General features: G+C 43.5%; 1 protein-coding gene across 3 annotated transcripts in view; it reads left to right on the top strand.

Annotated features, from left to right (window-relative positions):
• Positions 1-18030, top strand: part of EPB41L4B (erythrocyte membrane protein band 4.1 like 4B) — a 152833-nt gene that overhangs the window by 72864 nt on the left and 61939 nt on the right. For 2 of the 3 annotated variants that reach the window (XM_007968475.3, XM_007968474.3), the window contains exons 14-15: positions 1304-1337; positions 5382-5446. In XM_007968475.3, coding sequence (XP_007966666.3) covers positions 1304-1337; positions 5382-5446 — 99 coding nt within the window. Of the gene's footprint in view, positions 1-1303; positions 1338-5381; positions 5447-7222; positions 8881-18030 lie in introns of those variants that run through there. The other variant, XM_007968476.3, reaches the window with a different exon arrangement.

Here is an 18030-nt window from a genome sequence, read left to right as displayed (position 1 = left end):
TCTGTCCATATGTATAGGTATACACACATTTAAGATCATATCAGCCTTTTGCTGTGGCTCATGCCTATAATCCCAGCACTTTGGGAGGCTGAGGCGGGAGGATTGCTTGAGCCCAGGAGTTCAGGACCAGCCTGGGCAACATGTGAGATCCCATCTCTTAAAACAAACAGACAAAAAGATTCAATCGAAATAAGATCATGCATGAGGAGCCCTGAGCCTTTTCTCAGTCCCTCTAAGAGCCAAGTCGGTTTAGCAGAAAGAAGACAGGCTTTAGGATTCTGCAGATGTTGATTCTAGCCTGGGCTCCCACTGACCAGCCAGGCGACCCTGAGCAGGTTTCCCAACTCTCTATTAGGCAACCGTTCCTTTATCTGTAAAATGAGGTGGTCACATTTGTTGACCTCATAGCCTAGTTGTTTGAATTAAATAATAACAGATGTGAAGTTCCCAGTAGAGAGTCTTGTTTGGAGAGAACATTCCAAAGTGGTGGCCAGATTGTTGGCAGTGTTTTAATAGCGAGGGGACCCACCTGTGGCGCCCACCACAGTACCCAGTGAGAGATGCTCAGGAGGGACTTGTGCCTCCCCCTGCAGTGGGAAGAAGCTCTGCACATCACTGGAGCTTCTGGTGCCAGTGCTATGGGGTGTCCCAGCAATGCCAGGGCAGACCTGAAATGGAAGTGAAATTACTTGGTTTGCCCCACTGAAACAGGACCTCTTTTTTGCCACCAAAATAGGACATCGAGGCTGCATTCTGGAATATTTCCTACTGTTTCTGTTTGTGAGCTCTAAAGGGATGAGTGAAAGTGGCTGTCTGTGGTTTTCCTTGTTATATGTTCTTTTAAACAGCCCATATAAAAAAAAAGTCAGGCCAGGCACGGTGGCTCAGGCCTGTAATCCCAGCACTTTGGGAGGCCGAGACGGGCGGATCATGAGGTCAGGAGATCGAGACTATCCTGGCTAACACGGTGAAACCCCGTCTCTACTAAAAAAAAAAAAAAAACTAGCCAGGCGAGGTGGTAGGTGCCTGTAGTCCCAGCTACTCGGGAGGCTGAGGCAGGAGAATGGCGTGAACCTGGGAGGCGGAGCTTGCAGTGAGCTGAGATCACGCCACTGCACTCCAGCCTGGGTGACAGAGCGAGACTCCGTCTCAAACAAAAAAAAGAAAAAAAAAGTCATTATGTGGATGCTTCTATTAGAGTATATAGCACATAGCAATAGTTCATAACTGTTGACTAAATCAGTAATAATGCCACTTTACAACCTAAGATATTTTTCTTTTTTTTTTTTTCTGGTTTTTTAAGCTCTAAAACAAATCCAGAAGTCCATAATTACCAGGTAAGAAACTGCTTTTAAATGTTTTCTTTAAATAAGGAAAATTTTAAAAATAAAATTTAAAAAAAAAAAGGTTTTCGTAAAGTTTCTACATTTTCTATAATGAACAGTCATCATATTTATAATCAGATTTTGAGGAAATAATAACAATATTTGTTTTTTTGAGAAAATGGTAAGAGGAGAGCCCTTTCCTTCTGGCCCCTGCCGCTTCTTGGTCATCTGAACTGCCTGTTTTTCTTAACCTTGTCAACTGGCAAGCATCAGGGACGTATGTTTAAGTTTCTGGGTGGCCAGACACAGCCCCTTAGTGGCGTTCCAGTGAAGCAGCTTTTTGTCAAAACGTGTTTTAGGCCTAGGGAACATGAGTCCCTTGAGATGTGCGTTCAGGAAAGGATGTTTTGGTCAAGTGTTCGGGAAATGTCGCATCTTTCATTCCCCTTCTTGGATTTTACAGTGTCCATTGAGGTGTGAAAGTACTGAGAAATCCTGCAAGAAAAACATGTTTTATTTTTTTTTAATTTATTGTTTCCCCAAATTATTTGCGAATTGCTCCCCTCTCACACCCCGATTTAAAAAAAAAAAAAAAAAACTAGTCTTGAGCTGGCACTGTGGTGGACATCTGTAGTGCCAGCTATTTGGGGAGGCTAAGGCAAGAAAATCACTTGAGCCCAGGAATTCGAGGCTGCAGTGAGCTATTATCATATACCACTGCACTTCAGCCCAGATGACACAGTGAGAACTCATCTATTAAAAAAGACAAGCACTAGTCTCAGCCCCTTCATATCTTTTTTAAAAAACACTGGCCTCAGCCTCTCCCATTTTTTGGTGGTGGTGAACTCATTAACACGAATAGTCCGTGGTTTCTAGAACCTTCTTTGTAAAGCACTGTGCTAGGCCCGTCGCCTGCAAGAAGGAGCACAGGTACGTTTCCATGGCGGGCATCTTGCTCTTTCTCAGGGCGGCCAACCAGGGCCTGTGCCGCTTGCCAGCTCACCCATGCCTGCTAGCATGAAAGGTGTAGTTTACAGCTCAGCCTGGATCAAGCACATTCTTCCTAAGCCACCGTGGGTGGCTCTCTCTGGCCATTCACAGCCTTGTACCACCTGGTTCCAACTTCTCTATTTATTTCTCACCACTCCCATCACGCTCCATATGTTCAGCTCACAGGGAATTGCATAATTGTTGTCCCATAATTTCTTCCCACCATTCTTTGCCCATGTTCGTCTGCCTGGAATTCCTTTGCTTCCTATCAGTATATTAAAGTGTCTGTCAAAGAGTCGGCCACGGTCGCTCATGCATGTAATCCCAGCACTTTGGGAAGCCAAGGCAAGAGGATCACTTGAGCCCAGGAATTCAAGACTAGCCTGGCCAACATAGTGAGACCCCATCTCTATTTTTAAATAATCCCAGGTTCAAGTGATTCTCTTGCCTCAGCCTCCCAAGTAGCTGGGGTTATAGGTGCATGCCACCATGCCCAGCTAATTTTTACATTTTTAGTAGAGACACAGTTTCACCATGTTGGCCAGGCTGGTCTCGAACTCCTGACCTCAAGTGATCCACTCACCTCAGCCTCCCAAAGTGCTGGGTTTGCAGGTATGAGCCACCGTGCCCGGCCCAGGGTTCTTGAATCTTCTTCTTCACTGATTGTTTTTTGTTAAGGGGTTTTCAGGTGTGAGTAACTAAAAAGTTGTAGGGGACAGGTAATTGATAGGTAATCAGTGCTTGAAGGAGAGAAAAAAAATTTAGAAAAGCAAAGCAGCTCAGCCCTGCCTGTGCCCTCTCCCCATAGCCCTGGGGTGTGTTCTCACTGTGCATTTTCTGCTTAGAGTGAACATCAAGGCTATTGTTGAAATCAGATCTACTGAAACTCATCTAGGCATTGTTATCGCAACCTCATTGGCAACCACGGGTCCTTTGGACCTTGCCAGTCTCAGAGGTCTTGTGTTGTTCTATCAAGGGTTGGGAGTAAATTGACTGGGAAGAGAATGTCCTGAGAAGTGGCCTGATCGGCATGTGAATACTGTGAAGGGTATTCAAGAGGATGGTGTTGCAGCATTTATCTTATTTCAAGCACTGCAAGGTCAGCCAGCTGCAAAGGATGGATCTCTGCGTTCTCAATGAGGACACTGTTGGCATTTGGGGAGGGAGAGTTCTTCATTGTTTGGGACTGTCCCTGGAATTGCAGGATGATTAGCTTCCCTTTTCTCTGTTACTGTGACAAGCAAACATGCACACGTTCATTTCCCGTTGTCCTCTGAGGGATATGAGCGTACCAGTTGAGAACCAGCTGAGTTAACACTAAAATACTCCTTGACAGTTGAGAATGTGATTAAATTGCCAGAGGAGACCAAGGAAGTTTCCAAAATCTTTTTCCAGGTCTATGGCTAAGGTTCCCACCTCTCTCTGATGAATCTGATTTGGCTGTGTTTAAAGCCAGAGAAAAACATGAGGGTCCAGTTCTAGGTCAGCCTTTCTCTATTGTTGAACAGCCAATGAATGGAACCTCATTCTGGGCTGGTCTATGTGATCAAAACACCTGGAACAGTTAGACTCTGGGCAAATCATCTAAACTCTGTGGGTTTCTGTACCCCCTAAAGGAGAAATATGCAGAGATTGCACCAGGGAGATGCTAAAGCCCTGGTCAGCTCCCAGATCCTGCTACTGAGGTATTTTCTCCAGATTCCTTTTCCTGCAGCATGTCCTTCCGGGGGCTGCAGAGTCCGCTTGCTGACAGGCGTCTTTGAAGGAGAAAGGAAAGGCTGCTGGAATACAGAACAGGCAGGGAGGGCATCTCAGGTCCATGCAAATGGAACGAACAGAACTGCTGAGAATTCTCTGTGCCAGAGAGCAGGCCACTGCTTATTAACCAAAGCAGCCCGAGAAGGAGGGGAAGAAATAATTAAAAGAGTAACGGTGGCAAGACTGTAGTGACTTAAATGTCAGGAAGGCCTAATTTGCCCCTTGGGAGGTTGAGCCTTGAGAAGCCCCTGACTTCTGCTGATGTCTAGGACCACTGCCCTCTGCAGGCCAGAAGTGGAATGGCAGGCTGCTACCTAGCTGGCTAGGGCTGCACCTCTGTCCATTTGTGAGTCATTGGTCAGGGTCTGTGTTCTCTTTATGAAATGGACAACTTCCTTCAAAATTAGCGGGGTGTGGTGGCAAGCGCCTGTAATCCCAGCTACCCAGGAGACTGAGGCAGGAGAATTGCTTGAACCCAGGAGGTAGAGGTTGCCAAGATCCTGCCATTGCACTCCAGCCTGGGCGACAGAGCGAGACTCTGTCAAAAATAAAAAAAAATTTAAAAAAGACAACCTTCAGCCTCCTTCCTTCTCTTCTTTCTCTTTCTTCCTTCCCTTCTTTTTCTTTCTTCTCTCCCTTTCCTGCCCTCCCTCCCCTCATCCCTTCTTCTCAAACTCTCTCCCTTTCTCCCTCCCGTTTTATCAGGATGATAAGCACTCTGGATGGTTTTGTTTGTTTTGGTATTTTGTTTTGGATTGCATTTTAGAAGATTATTTTTATTGCATAAACCAGGGAGAAAGAAAAAAACCTTCACCCACGGCCCTGCTGCTTCACTTAGCATCCCTGTCCAGTCCTTGCCTGTGTGCAGATGTAACTGCTCCACATGGTCATTGTCATTTTCAGCAATGACAAAAATTGTTTCTGAAGAGAGAAATTGCCTCCCACTCTCCCCATCTCTCTGACACCTTCCGCCTCTTCCCTTGGAGAGAGGAATACAGCCTGTCCCTGGTACTCCGGACGACCCCCTTCAAGGCAGGTGCTGTCACCTTCTAAGAGCAACTTCTCAGCCCCTTCACAGGGAGCCGCCTCTGGAGAGGGCAAGAACTGGTGCTGGGTTCCAGCCCCCAGCCTTTGTCAGAGGGGGAAACATGATCATCCTGGGAAACATCCATCCCCTAGCCAGGGTCTATAGCCTTTCCGTTCATAGTCCCCCAGCCCCTCGGGTGGATGCCAGTAACAGAGAAAGCGAATGAGGACAATTGAAATTAAAAGGTCATCAAATAATCAAGTTCGGTGTTTTATTTCTAGCCTCAGTATCTTCCTAATATCCACCCCAGCCAGCCCCGGTGGCATCCTCACTCTCCAAATGTCAGGTAAGTGCTGGTGCTTCCAGAGCTGCACCTTCGAAAGCTCTCCTTTCTCTAGAAAAGTTCAGATTCTGCCTAGTTAGGAGTAGAAAGTCTGCATCAGAAACAACCCTTAAGGGGTGCATTGTCATGGCCGAGATGAATAAATTTTCAAAGCAGAGGTAGCCAGTGATGCGTGTGGATGTATCAGAGGTGTGCTTTGTGAAATAAAAAATGAATTGATTTTTAAAAATCATTCTGATCTCATATATTCTTGGTTTAGTTTTATGTTCAAGATGTTGCTGAAAATTTCTAAGTAACATTTTTCTGTCCTGAGAATTTGTTTACTTCAAATGTGATGAAAGCTTGGGGATTTTTGTTGTTGTGGGTTTTTTTTTTTAAAGGATTTTTTTTTGGGGGGGGGGGTAGGGAATGGGTTTGCTTTTTGTGGCAATCAATATTTTTTCCCTAGACTGAGGGGTCAGTTTTTCTGTAAAGGATCAGACAGTCAATATCTTCGGCTTTGTGGTCGCTGTCACAACTCCTTAACTCTGCCATTGTACTTTGAAAACAGCCCGAGACAATCCATAAATGAGAGACTATGGCTGTGCTTCAATGAAACTGATTTAGAAAAACAGTAGGATTGGGCCGAGGGCTGTCATTTGCCAACCTTGGCCCCAACCTACCATAATCCTTTCTAAGCCAACTGACATCTGCTGGACTGTGTTTATAGTTAGGCTTGAGAGGTTTTTTTTTTTTTTTTTTAAGGCTGGCTTTGTGAAAGCAAATGTTCTTTTAAGATTTGAATTTTAGATCAGTCTTAATTGGTGTTTATGTGTGAAGCTATTTCAGAAACATAGTTGGCAAGTTCAGTTTGCATAAAGGTGAGGTTGCTAGCCTTTCTCTGAGAAATGGAGAATAAAATGATGGAAATAAACCCACTTAGAGCAAGGCCAAAATAAAGTTGGCTGGGGAATTTTGTAACCCAACAGTGTGATTGTTTATAAACACTTGGTAGTCACTTAACTTTTTAAAGCAAATTAGGTGAGTGGAGTAATAATTCTAAATCTTGCTGTGTTTCAAAGGTGCTTTATTCTTCAGACATAAGAAGCAGAAGAGATTTATAGAAATGCTATTTTAATTAACATTGTTTTTACAAAAGTTTGTGCTTATCACTGTCTGTTTTATCATGTTAGTTTCCTTCTGAGGCACAGCCTAGCAGCAGGCGTTCTGAGGAAAGCCGGAAACAGTGCCTCTCTGGGGTGGGCCTGCTACTGGCAGCTTTAGTGTCATCTGGAAGCTTGTTAATGCAGATTCTCAGCCCCACCCCAGACCTACTGGATCAGAATCTATGGGGTGGGGCCCAACATTTTGTGTATTTTCAATGTCTGCAAAGATACCCCCTGAAAACAGAGTTTGTTAGTCCAACACTTTTCCAAATGCTGCCTGAGACATTCATGGCACACACTGGCATGATAAAACCTCCAGGCAGCCCTGTAGTAAAGGAACATTTTCCACCTTCACTTAGCTTTCTCCAGACGGACTTGACCATGAGACACCCTTTGAGAAATGATGACTTGACCATAGACAGATGCTTGCTCTGCTTGGAAGTTCATAGATGATCTGCATCTGAACTTTTACAATTCTCACGTAGGAAATCCATTCATTTCCATTCATAGCCATCCCCATTCACATGGCTTATGGTTCCCCCTGCCCCATTTCCTTTGTGCTTGTGTTGTTTCACTTACATTTCTGCATTTTCTTCCATTCTCCCACTAACCATTCGCTCTGCAAACAAAACAGGCCATCCTTTCAGGATGACAGGTCGCATTGGAAAGCATCGGCCAGTGGAGATGACAGCCATTTTGATTATGTCCACGACCAGAACCAGAAGAACTTAGGAGGGATGCAAAGTATGATGTATCGAGATAAACTCATGACTGCACTTTGAGAGACTGAAGCATCTCTCTTCCATTCACCTTCATAGTTTCATTGCATTCCATGAAAAGTGTCTTGGCCTCACATGGATGGATGTGTTTGGACGAGTGTCTTTAAGGAGTAGTCCTGAAAGGTGTTTTCAGTGTCCATGTAAATATTTGAAGATAAAACCACTATAGCTTGTTATAATTTACTGTTGACTGCATTCTCATTAAAATGAAGGTAGTTAAAGGCTCAGGAATCATTTTGATGTTCTGATTTTAAAATTGGAGTCAAAGTCTATGTTTATCATATTACTATGTACCTGATGTTCTTTGTTATTTAATTAATGGGAGCAAATAAAACCAGAAGAGCTTGGGAAGATTGCTCAGCATATATTCCTGACGTAGAAGTTGAGGTTGCTAGGGTCCAGTTTCCCTAGTGTGGCCTGGATAAGTCATTTCCTCTTCATTGACCTCATTTTCCCCATCTGAAAAGGGAGGGTTGGACTAAGTGATCTCCAAGGTCCTTTCCAATTCTAACATTCTGCAATTTGTTAACATTTCATTTTGTTTAGGTTGAGGATATACATTCAAACTAATTTTATCACAAGGAAAACTGCAATACCCACTTCCCTGACAGAGAGTTACTCCTTTCAGAAGCTAAATAAAGTATATAACTTATTAGATGTTATATAAATACAGGGGGACTTTGAGTTTCACATCTTAAAGCAGTTGAGCTACTTCGAATTTAAGCAGTTGTACTAATCTTAAATTGCATAGTATTTGTTTTGGTAGAACTTGCTGCTCAAGTATGAGAATAATTTTTAATGTCTTAATGATTGGTGCTGCTAACTTGCATGATTTCAGAAGACATAATTGTGAATACATGCTGTCAGAATTAGGGGATTGGTTTTTACCCTAGACTTCACTCTTAAAAAGCAACGTGCAGTCAGGATCATTTATGGCTCAAATGAAAGCATATAAGGTTTTCTTGAAGTTGTGCCAAAGCATTCTGTAGAGTAGGATGAGATGGGTGTTGCCCTAGTCTGTTGGTAGACCCAGAAATCAGTATGTTGTCTTTTAGGTTAAAACTTGTACCAAAATATTTATTTCCCCCGTTTCAAGCCCTGAGTCAAACATTTTTTTCTCTTAATAATAGACCTGAAATGTTTTATTAGTATTTCTGTGAAATCAGTTGATTCTTGTGCCATTTTTATATATGTAATTGTAATTTTGCCCATGTTAGGCCCTCTAAAGAATGTTTGACATCCTTTGAGATATTTTGTTAGTAAAATCTGATCTTTTTTGGCTACCGCAAAAATCTATTCAGCAAGAAGGTATCAGCTGCGTACCTTGCACAGTAGAGCTGACCGCCTATAAACTCTCCCCAGGGTATTTGTTTACAGGTGTATTCCATTTTAGCAGATGTTCTGATCCTCAGTGTATGTGCTGCAAACAAATAAATGTGTTCTGAATCTTTTCATCTTATTGATAGCATTTTACAAATGTGGTTCCAAAGAATAAAGATTATTCTTGCTTTTTTTTTGACTCCATCTTCATTTTTTTTTTAATTGATTCTTATTGCTATGCAGAAGTCTCATTTGTGAATGACCTCGGTAACAGAACAGGTGGCTTTTGGAAGTCTGAAGGTGAGCATTCAGTTAGGTGGGTGGAGCAAGATCATCTTAAAATGAGGCTGCTCTTGGCAAGAGTGGCTCTTATAGGCACAGCAGCTGATGCCTTTCTTCATCTGGGGCGACTCTGGCGAAGGTTGCCCTGCCTGTCACAGGTGCAGAATAGAGAGAAGTGGTGGCAGTGGGATTTCCCCAGTAATAGTCCTGTAAAGGTGGATGTTTGTCCTGGCTACTTGTGCTCTTCCTGGCAGGAAGGCATCCAAACCCTTATCTGTGGGCTCCTGGAAATTGTGTATGCCATCTGATACCCTCTAACAAATACCTCTCTGCTTAAAGTAACTTGAGTGGCTTCAGTTGTCTGCAACCAAGAAGCCTCTCACCAGTATGCATACTTATGACATCCTGATTGTTAAATGAAGTATACACTTTTCATTCCTTAACTTAGTGGACCTTTCTCTACTGCAGTTGACCAGTTCAGTCTTAACAGCCTCCTTTTCTGTCATTACATTTTGATGTTGTCTAAAGGTCTTTCTTCTGCTCACTGCTCTTTTCACCACAGTCTACCCAGGCCTTCTCATTCTGTCCTGATTTTATAATGCTGTAGACTCTGAAACCATCCTCTGTAACCCAGACTGTCCTGTGAACTTTTGGACTGACATTTCAACTTGGATATCCTGTGTATACCTCAAACTCCACCTATCAAAAATCAAATTGGTCATCTTTTACCCTCCTCCCACAAAACTTTTCTTCTGCCTGAATTCACTTTTTTACCCACAGTAAGAATGTATACATCATCTACAGCTGTTCTGCCTGTTGCCACCCATGTCCAAACAGTGCCTAGGTCTGTTCACCTCTGCCTTGGTATTCATACTTAGGCTTTCCTCTCTCTTCTTACTGAAATGGATCCCACAGGAGCATCTTTTCTCTGACTCAGAGGTGCCCTTCCTGATCTCCCTGACTCCAGTTGCTCCTGACAAGCTCATGCTCCTCCCAGTCACTAGAACGGTCTTTCTAAAACACGGTTGGCCTGTGCCATTGCAGTGCTTGCCATTACCCTGAGGATGAAGTCCAGTGACCTCTCTGTGGAATTCCCCACTCTGTGTCTCCATCCTTTTGCTCTAGCATATATCCCCCATTTCTCACCCTACTGTTGAAAATCCTTCAGTGCCAAATTGCTTGTGGTTCCTGGCATGCACCACACCCTGCTGTTACTCACATCTATGCCTTTGCAAATACTGTTCCTTCTGCCTAGAATTTTGTCACTCCCATCCCTTCCCCTAACTCCTGCTCAATGTCTGCCTCTGCCCAGACATCTTCTCCTAGGGACTGTCTAATGGCCCCACCTCTGCAAACTGGGTTAATTTCTGTGTTCCAGTAATAACCCCCTCCCTTTCTACCCTCATCTATAGCAACGTCACACTTACAGCTTTGTATTAAAATAGGCTCTTTTGTTTATCTCATCCTGGAACCTGTACAGTGCATCAGCCTGAGCTTTGTGTCTTACTTGCCTTTGTTCCCTGGCCCCTGACAGAGAGCAGGTGCTCCATGAATGTCTGCTCAGCAAATGGATTATTCCACATTCATTTGAAAGGAGATGTCTAACCAGGTAACAGGCAATAACACATCATCTCTGGGCTGGTCTGAAGATATCTGAACAACCTTATCCAGTATGGGGGCATCGTACTGTGCGTAGGACATTGACCACCATGCGACTTCTAGATTCAGTTTCACCATCTGAATACTACTCAGTGTGTCAACTGTGTTCTCATTTGAGGCATTGGTATCATGCTGTACAGGGCAGAAGAAAGTCCAGCCACGTGACGTTGGAAACCCCCGGTAGGTAGACATTGATCTGCACTAATATATAGGGGCTGGTCATCTAATGCTAGGCCTTGCATTCTGCATGTGTCACTTCACTTCCTGGCCATTCTGTGAGATGGGTAATATCCTCTTTTTCATAAGTAGGAAGCTCAGGCTTAGAGTTTAACCAAGCAGCCTGTATTCCAGAGCCTGTGGTCTCAACCGCTGTGCTGTCTTGTCTCTCACCTTTCATCCCACCATTTGCAACCCTGGGGATCCACATCTCCATGAGACTGCTAGATAATGTTGAACAGTTCACTCCACTGAAATCGAATTGCTCACCCAGAAACCCATCCACTCCCTCTAGCCATCGAGTAACCCCTGTCCATCTGCGTTACCACCACACCGGTAGGTAGCTCACTGTCCATACAGCCCCCACCAGTGTGGCCTGGTAACCATGTTCCCTCCACCATCACCACCACCAGTCGTAACTGTCCATACCTCCCACACACACACCAGGGCTGGTAACCTTGTTCATCGCCATCACCTGTGATCTACGCTGTTTACTGCCTTCTGCCCACACACACCCCTCCAGTGGTCTAGTAACCCTCTCCCACACCTTACTACCCCTCCCCAAGTCTAAAAATCCTGTCCACACAGGCATCATTCAGCAGTGGTCCCATTTTCAGAGAAGCAGAGATTGGACATTATTGTTTTTTTTTTTTTTTTTTTTTTTTTTTTTTGAGACGGAGTCTCACTCTGTCGCCCAGGCTGGAGTGCAGTGGGGCAATCTCGGCTCACTGCAAGCTCCGCCTCCCGGGTTCACGCCATTCTCCTGCCTCAGCCTCCCGAGTAGCTGGGACTACAGGCGCCCGCCGCCACGCCCGGCTAATTTTTTGCATTTTTTAGTAGAGACGGGGTTTCACCGTGTTAGCCAGGATGGGCTCGATCTCCTGACCTCGTGATCCCCCCGCCTCGGCCTCCCAAAGTGCTGGGATTGCAGGCGTGAGCCACCGCGCCTGGCCTGGACATTATTCTTAATGAACCATTGCTTATTTGAGACGATCCACTCTATGGACTTCCTTCCAAAGAGCTCACAAATGAACAGTGTTTTCTGGAATATTACTTGACAGTAAAACCATACTCGCTATTCAATAATTAATGGAATTAACTTTTACATTGTGAAGCTCAGGTATGTACTGGTTTATCATCTATTCATGTTTCTGTGGTCCCTCAAAACATCCAACAGTGTACTGACAGTTGTCATTTGATTGATGTAATTCATGCCAGAAATCTCTAAATCCTGCCAGGTAATTAATTACCTTGGTCTTCAAAACCCTTTTGCCTATTTATTGGTCTGCCATTTCTGTTGAAGGTGGTTCTCTTTAACCACAAAGACGGAGGAATAGGGACAGTATGGGAATTCCCCTTAGTCCTTCTTGCCTGTTAATATTGCACCATCCTTCCAGGTCAGTGACTGCAGCCTCCTGTGTCCCGCTCTGAACACAAGTAATGACAGAGCCTTTTTGTTGCCCTTGACTTTACAGCTTTTAACTAGTCCTTTAAAATCTTAGCTCATCAAAGAACTCCCTGAACAGCCATATTGATCCCTTTGGATCAATATTTCTCAAACTTAGAGTTCTAAATCAATTCCCTGGCTGACCAAGTCTTCCAAACGTACCAGGAAAATACCCTATTTTGGTCCAGGGTGATTTGCTTCCACTGTCTTGCTACAGGAGGCAGTGGACAGATGCAGAGGCGAAGCGTAAGGGGGCGGAGAGAAAAAGCAAGTCACTGTTAAAGGTCCCTTGCACATGAGAAATGGCACATTTTAAGAAACTCTGGGGGTATCAAAAGACAAACATGTAAAATAGACAATCAGCTCAGCCTTAGCAAAAGAAATCCTCAATAGTTCTGCAAATAGGCCCACTTCTTCCAAAATTAGGGAGCCAAAGAATGGCTTGGACAACTTACTAAAAATATGGATTGCTGCATTCTAAATGGTCAGTGGTAAGACCCCAGACCCTGCATTTTAACAGCCCAGGACAGTCTGAGGTGGGCAGTCCAGGTTTGCTTTTCTCTTTGGGAAAGCAAAGCTACTTCTCTGCTTGTGTGTTCATCCTTATTATTATAATGCCTCAATTTTAACTCTCAGTAGAGGTCAACTCTTTTTTTTTTTTTTAATAGTCATGATGTTAAGTCAATGGATGGAGGCATCATAGTAAGTAACTAGATCTGTCTGCTCAGCAAAGCTTTGCATTTCCTTAGGCCCAAGGTGAAGCAGAAGAATGTGAGCATTCTACTGGTTCCTTATATGGCTTTAATTTCATCATTAACCTGTCCCCTACAATCTATCAAACCAAGTCTGTGTTCTTGCCCTCCCTCCCCACTTCAGAAGCAAGGGACTAGTGAATTCCAGCCATTGGAGGACAGGGCGTGTGTATACACCAGTCTAAGCACCTGGGCTAAGACTGGAGCCCATGATTGGGAGACAGGTGGAAGTTTGCAGAAGTAAAATGGCAAGACATTGCCAGCCAGATGAGAGAAGGATTAAAGGGTCCACAGTGTGGTGGTCTGGTTTTATCAAGGGAGAAGAGCCCCGTAGTTGCCTGATTAGGTGAAGTGTGGAAGCTTTGGAATCTCACACAGTTTGAATCCCAGCTTTGCCACTTACTAGCCATGGGACCTTTGACCAGTTTCTTCTGGACACCTCATTTTCCTCATCCCCAGATGGAATTTACCAACATCTCACTGATAAAGAGAATTATCAATAAATGACATGATATAGAAAAGACGTTTTGCGCAGCGCAGTGTTTGACGCTAGCTGATAAAAATTTTTAGTGGGTTTTGAGATGTAAGGTCGTAGCTGTGCATGTGGACGAAAACAGGCCAAAGAGATTCAAAATAGCTCAAGGCCGGGCGTGGTGAATCACACCTGTAATCCCACACTTTGGGAGGCTGAGGCGGGTGGATCATTCAAGGTCAGGAGTTCGTGACCAGCCTGGCCAACGTGGTAAAACCCCGTCTCCACTAAAAATGCAAAAACTGGCCGGGCGTGGTGGCATGTGTATGTAGTCCCAGCTACTTGGGAGACTGAGGCAGGAGAATGGCTTGAACCAGGGAGGCGGAGGTTGCAGTGAGCTAAGATCATGCCATTGTACTCCAGCCTGGGTGACAATGTGAGACTCCATCTAAAATAATAATAATAATAATAAAGTCTAGTTCAAGAAATGGTATATCTAATAGATTGATGGCTTGAGATGTATATTCTAAGTTTAGCAAGGGAAAGGGGTGTTTGGTGCCAAAGGAAAGATCAGATGGAAGAGCATTAACACATATATAAAGACATGTCTCTTTGAAACTAACAAACTCAGAGCAGAAACACCATGGGGATCTTTTGAGGAAATAAAAAAGAAATAGAAATGTATTTCTGTCCGAGAATACTAGGAAATAACTGTCCAGGCAGAATGTGGACAATGCTTTCCCATCTGCACATGGCAGAATTGGCATAGAGTAAAGAATTGGTGAGATGGCTGAGAGTCCATTCTGTTGGTACGATTGGAACTCAGAGACTTGGAGAATTGAAACAGAGCGTCTGCTCCATTCCCTCCTTGTCTAATTTGGGATTTCATTTTAGATGAATTGGAGGAAGATTTTAACTATTAGGAGACTGAGTGGAAAGTTAGTAATAAAAGGGAACCACTGTGCTTTGTTGCCATTTTGTCTTTCTTTTTTTTTTTTTTTTTTTTTGAGACACGGTCTCTCTCTGTCACCCAGGCTGGAGTGCAGTGGTGCGATCATGGCCCACTGCAGCCTCGACCTCCAGGGCTCAAGTGATCCCCCCACTTCAGCCTCCTGAGTAGCTGGCATGCACCACCATGCTTGGGTACATTTTTAAAAAAATTTTGTAGAGATGGGGTCTTGCCATGTTGCACAGGCTGGTCTCAATTCCTGGCTCAAACGATCCTCTTGCCTTGGCCTCCCCAAATACTGGGATTATAGGAGAGAGCCACTGTACCTGGCATGTTGCCTTTTTTAAGAGAGGTAATACAAACAGTAGTAAAAATCAAACACAAATAACTGGAAGTTACTTTTCCTTTCCATCTTCTTATTCCCCAGTTTTCCTTGGAAGCAAACATTGTTAGCATTTCTCTTTGTCAATCTAGAGCTACTGCATGTATAAAGAGCATATATTTATTTTACCAATCAATATTGATGGACGTTTCAGCTACATCAACTCCCTCAAGTTTCAGTGGTGCTGCCATTCTTGTACCTTGTGTTTGTGTACTTGAACAAATCTACCTGTAGAATAAATTCCCTTGAAGTAGCATCCTGGTCAAAAGGTATGTGCATATTTAAGTTGGATATTGTCTAATGACATTTCTCTCCAAATATATTCCACCTGTTTATACTCCCCGCAGCCCACAGGCACCCCCAGCAATTATGACAGTGTCTCTGTGACCTCACAGGAAGCAAATCATAGCCTTTGCTAGCTTTTTTTTTTTTTTAACTTAGTCTGATAGATAAAATCCAGAATTTCTGTTTTAATTACATTTCTCTATGAACAAGGCTATGCACCTTTTTGTCTTTCTAAACACCGTTTATTATATGTTTTCTGTGAACCATCTGAAACCCCTATTCTTGAGTCATGCTCGTTAATAAAGATCAGGCTGATGAAGTACAATTAACCATGTCATCTTAGTATTTATAATAGTGAAGAAAGGAAAGGCTTGGATGAGTTGATATTTACCAGACATTTTTTTGAAAGTAGGTTTCCAGGCCAAGTGTGGTGGCTCATGCCTGTAATCCTAGCACTTTGAGAAGCCGAGGTGGGTGGATCACCTGAGGTCAGGAGTTCAAGATCAGCCTGGCCAACATGGCAAAACCCCATCTCTACTAAAAATGCTAACAATTAGCTGGACCTGGTGGCACATGCCTATAACCCCTGCTGCTCAGGAGTCTGAGACAGGAGAATTGCTTGAACCCGGGAGGTGGAGGCGGCAGTGAGCCGAAATCACACCACTGCACTCCAGCCTGGGTGACAGAGCAACACTCCGTCTCAAAAAAAAAAAAAAAAAAAAAAGTTGGTTTCCAGAAATTCAGGTAACAATCAGCATGATACTGCCCTGCAGAGCTGAAAAAGGGAATGTGGGCAACATAAAGATAGCAAAGGTAAAGGAATTGATTTCTAATATCTGTGTTTCCTTTCCTGTTTGGGAGAGTATTGAGAACTTTCCACTCAGGCTTCTTAGATACCCACCCAGACATCATGAATTTCCCTGGTGCATTGACCAAGGAAGGATGGATGTACTTCTAGTTACAATTAAAATTCCAATGTATTGGATCTAAAATTACAGCCACATCCCAAGAGTCACCTGTGGTTTTATTGGATGAAAGGCTGCAGAATTTAAAATATTAAAACTGCTGTAGTCTAGGCCATCCACTAAAAAAGGATTAGAATAATTAGAGGAACATCCCTGTAGGTTCATGTTATAAGAAACCCACAGAAACCTAGCTAATCGTCCCCTACTGAATGGTGAATGGTTTAAACATCCACGTTCTGCACTGAGACCTCAAAAGCAAGAGGTGTTGCTATGCTAATGCTCAACCAGCTTCATTCCCTGGCTGAATAACGGACACTGTATTAAAGGCAATTAAACCATCAAGCCCTTAAAATTCATATCAGTGTTACGGCTTTGGAGGCTTATTATGAACTAAGAATGTTCATAATAGAAGCTTCTGAAAAACCTGCAAGAATTGGGGAACAGAGAGACGATCATTTGATGAGATTTTTAAGCACTAACGAATACCAAAATAAATTAATCCTCATCTGTATTACCCTAGAAACACGTACCCAGTGTTCAGCTCCAACTCTGGCTCACACTGGTGTCTTGTGCAATTAGAATGTCTAAAACCTACTCTTAACAGATTATGCATCTTATTCATCTAACCCGAACTACATTCCGGGATGAATAATGTTTTAATTTCATTCATTCAGTGAGCCGGATGGCGTCTGGGGAATGGAAAAGTAACACTTCCCAGCTTATTCCTGAGTCTGCCGTAGCTCTGTCAGAGTGCATAGGATGACAAAGAATCTGCTATGTGGACAGTATTTTACACTCACAGCTGAGCTTTCGTGACAATGATTATTTTGTCTTACTGTCCCTTTGGGGGCTCTCATATAATACCGTTTGGGGATGTATTTAAAGAAGTAGTTAGGGGCAAGTCTGTTAATGCTTTTGCCGCCTGAAAAAACAAAGAATAAAGGCAGACGAACACAGAAATGAGAGGCAAAAAAAAAAAAAAAATCTGTGAGAAACCCAGAAGTGACCGGGCACAGTGGCTCATGCCTGTAATCCCAGCACTTTGGGAGGCTGAGGTGGGGCAGATCATTTGAGGCCAAGAGTTTGAGACCAGCCTGGCCAGCATAGTGAAACTCCATCTCTACTAAAAATACAAAAATTAGCCAGGCATGGTGGCACACACCTGTAATCCCAGCTACTCGGGGGTCTGAGGCAGGAGAATCACTTGAACCTGGGAAGCAGAGGTTGCAGTGAGCCAAGATCGCACCACTGCACTCCAGCCTGGGCAACAGAACGATCCTCTGTCAAAAAGAAAGAAAGAAACCCAGAAGGGAAAGTTTAGCTTATTAGAAGTGACTGTTGTAAGGGAAAATGACTGTATTGTTTTGTTTTGTTTTGTTTTGTTTTTACTTTAGACGAGAAAAATATTGAATAAACTTGGTCACGAGCCTCTGAGCAAAAACCAACTCATGAAATAGTAATTCTCTGGAATGCACACACATGACACCTGTGAAGGCACACACACACAATGAGGAAGCCATTGCAAAACCTAGCAAGAATAGCATCACAACAAAACAGCCTTTCTGGAAGAAAAATGTCAGGGCCTGCTTACACCTATTTATTGAAATCATTTGACAGGTGTTTGGCGAAAGAAAATTTGAAACTCAAAGATGGAAACACATATCCTGTCCTACCTCACACAGGACTCAGACCCGGGAACTACTGAACCCCAAAGGCTCTTGTCACTCCTTAGGATGTGGGATGTTACTCTGCAGAGACTACATAATGTAGTTAGGAACACGTAGGGAATTCATGACCGAAGTGAAACTTTTATGAATAGGTATTTGATAAATTACCTAAGGAGAATTAAAATGTAATGCACTAAAACTAAGTGAATAAACATCTGTTGTGCTTCTCTGCAGTGCCGGTATGTCACAGGAGATGCTATCTTTGGC

This window comes from Chlorocebus sabaeus, chromosome 12 (genome assembly GCF_047675955.1).
Source record: "Chlorocebus sabaeus isolate Y175 chromosome 12, mChlSab1.0.hap1, whole genome shotgun sequence".
Classification (NCBI taxonomy): domain Eukaryota; kingdom Metazoa; phylum Chordata; class Mammalia; order Primates; family Cercopithecidae; genus Chlorocebus; species Chlorocebus sabaeus.
Note: the sequence above shows the minus strand (reverse complement) of the source record. Positions and strands in the feature narration are given on the sequence as shown.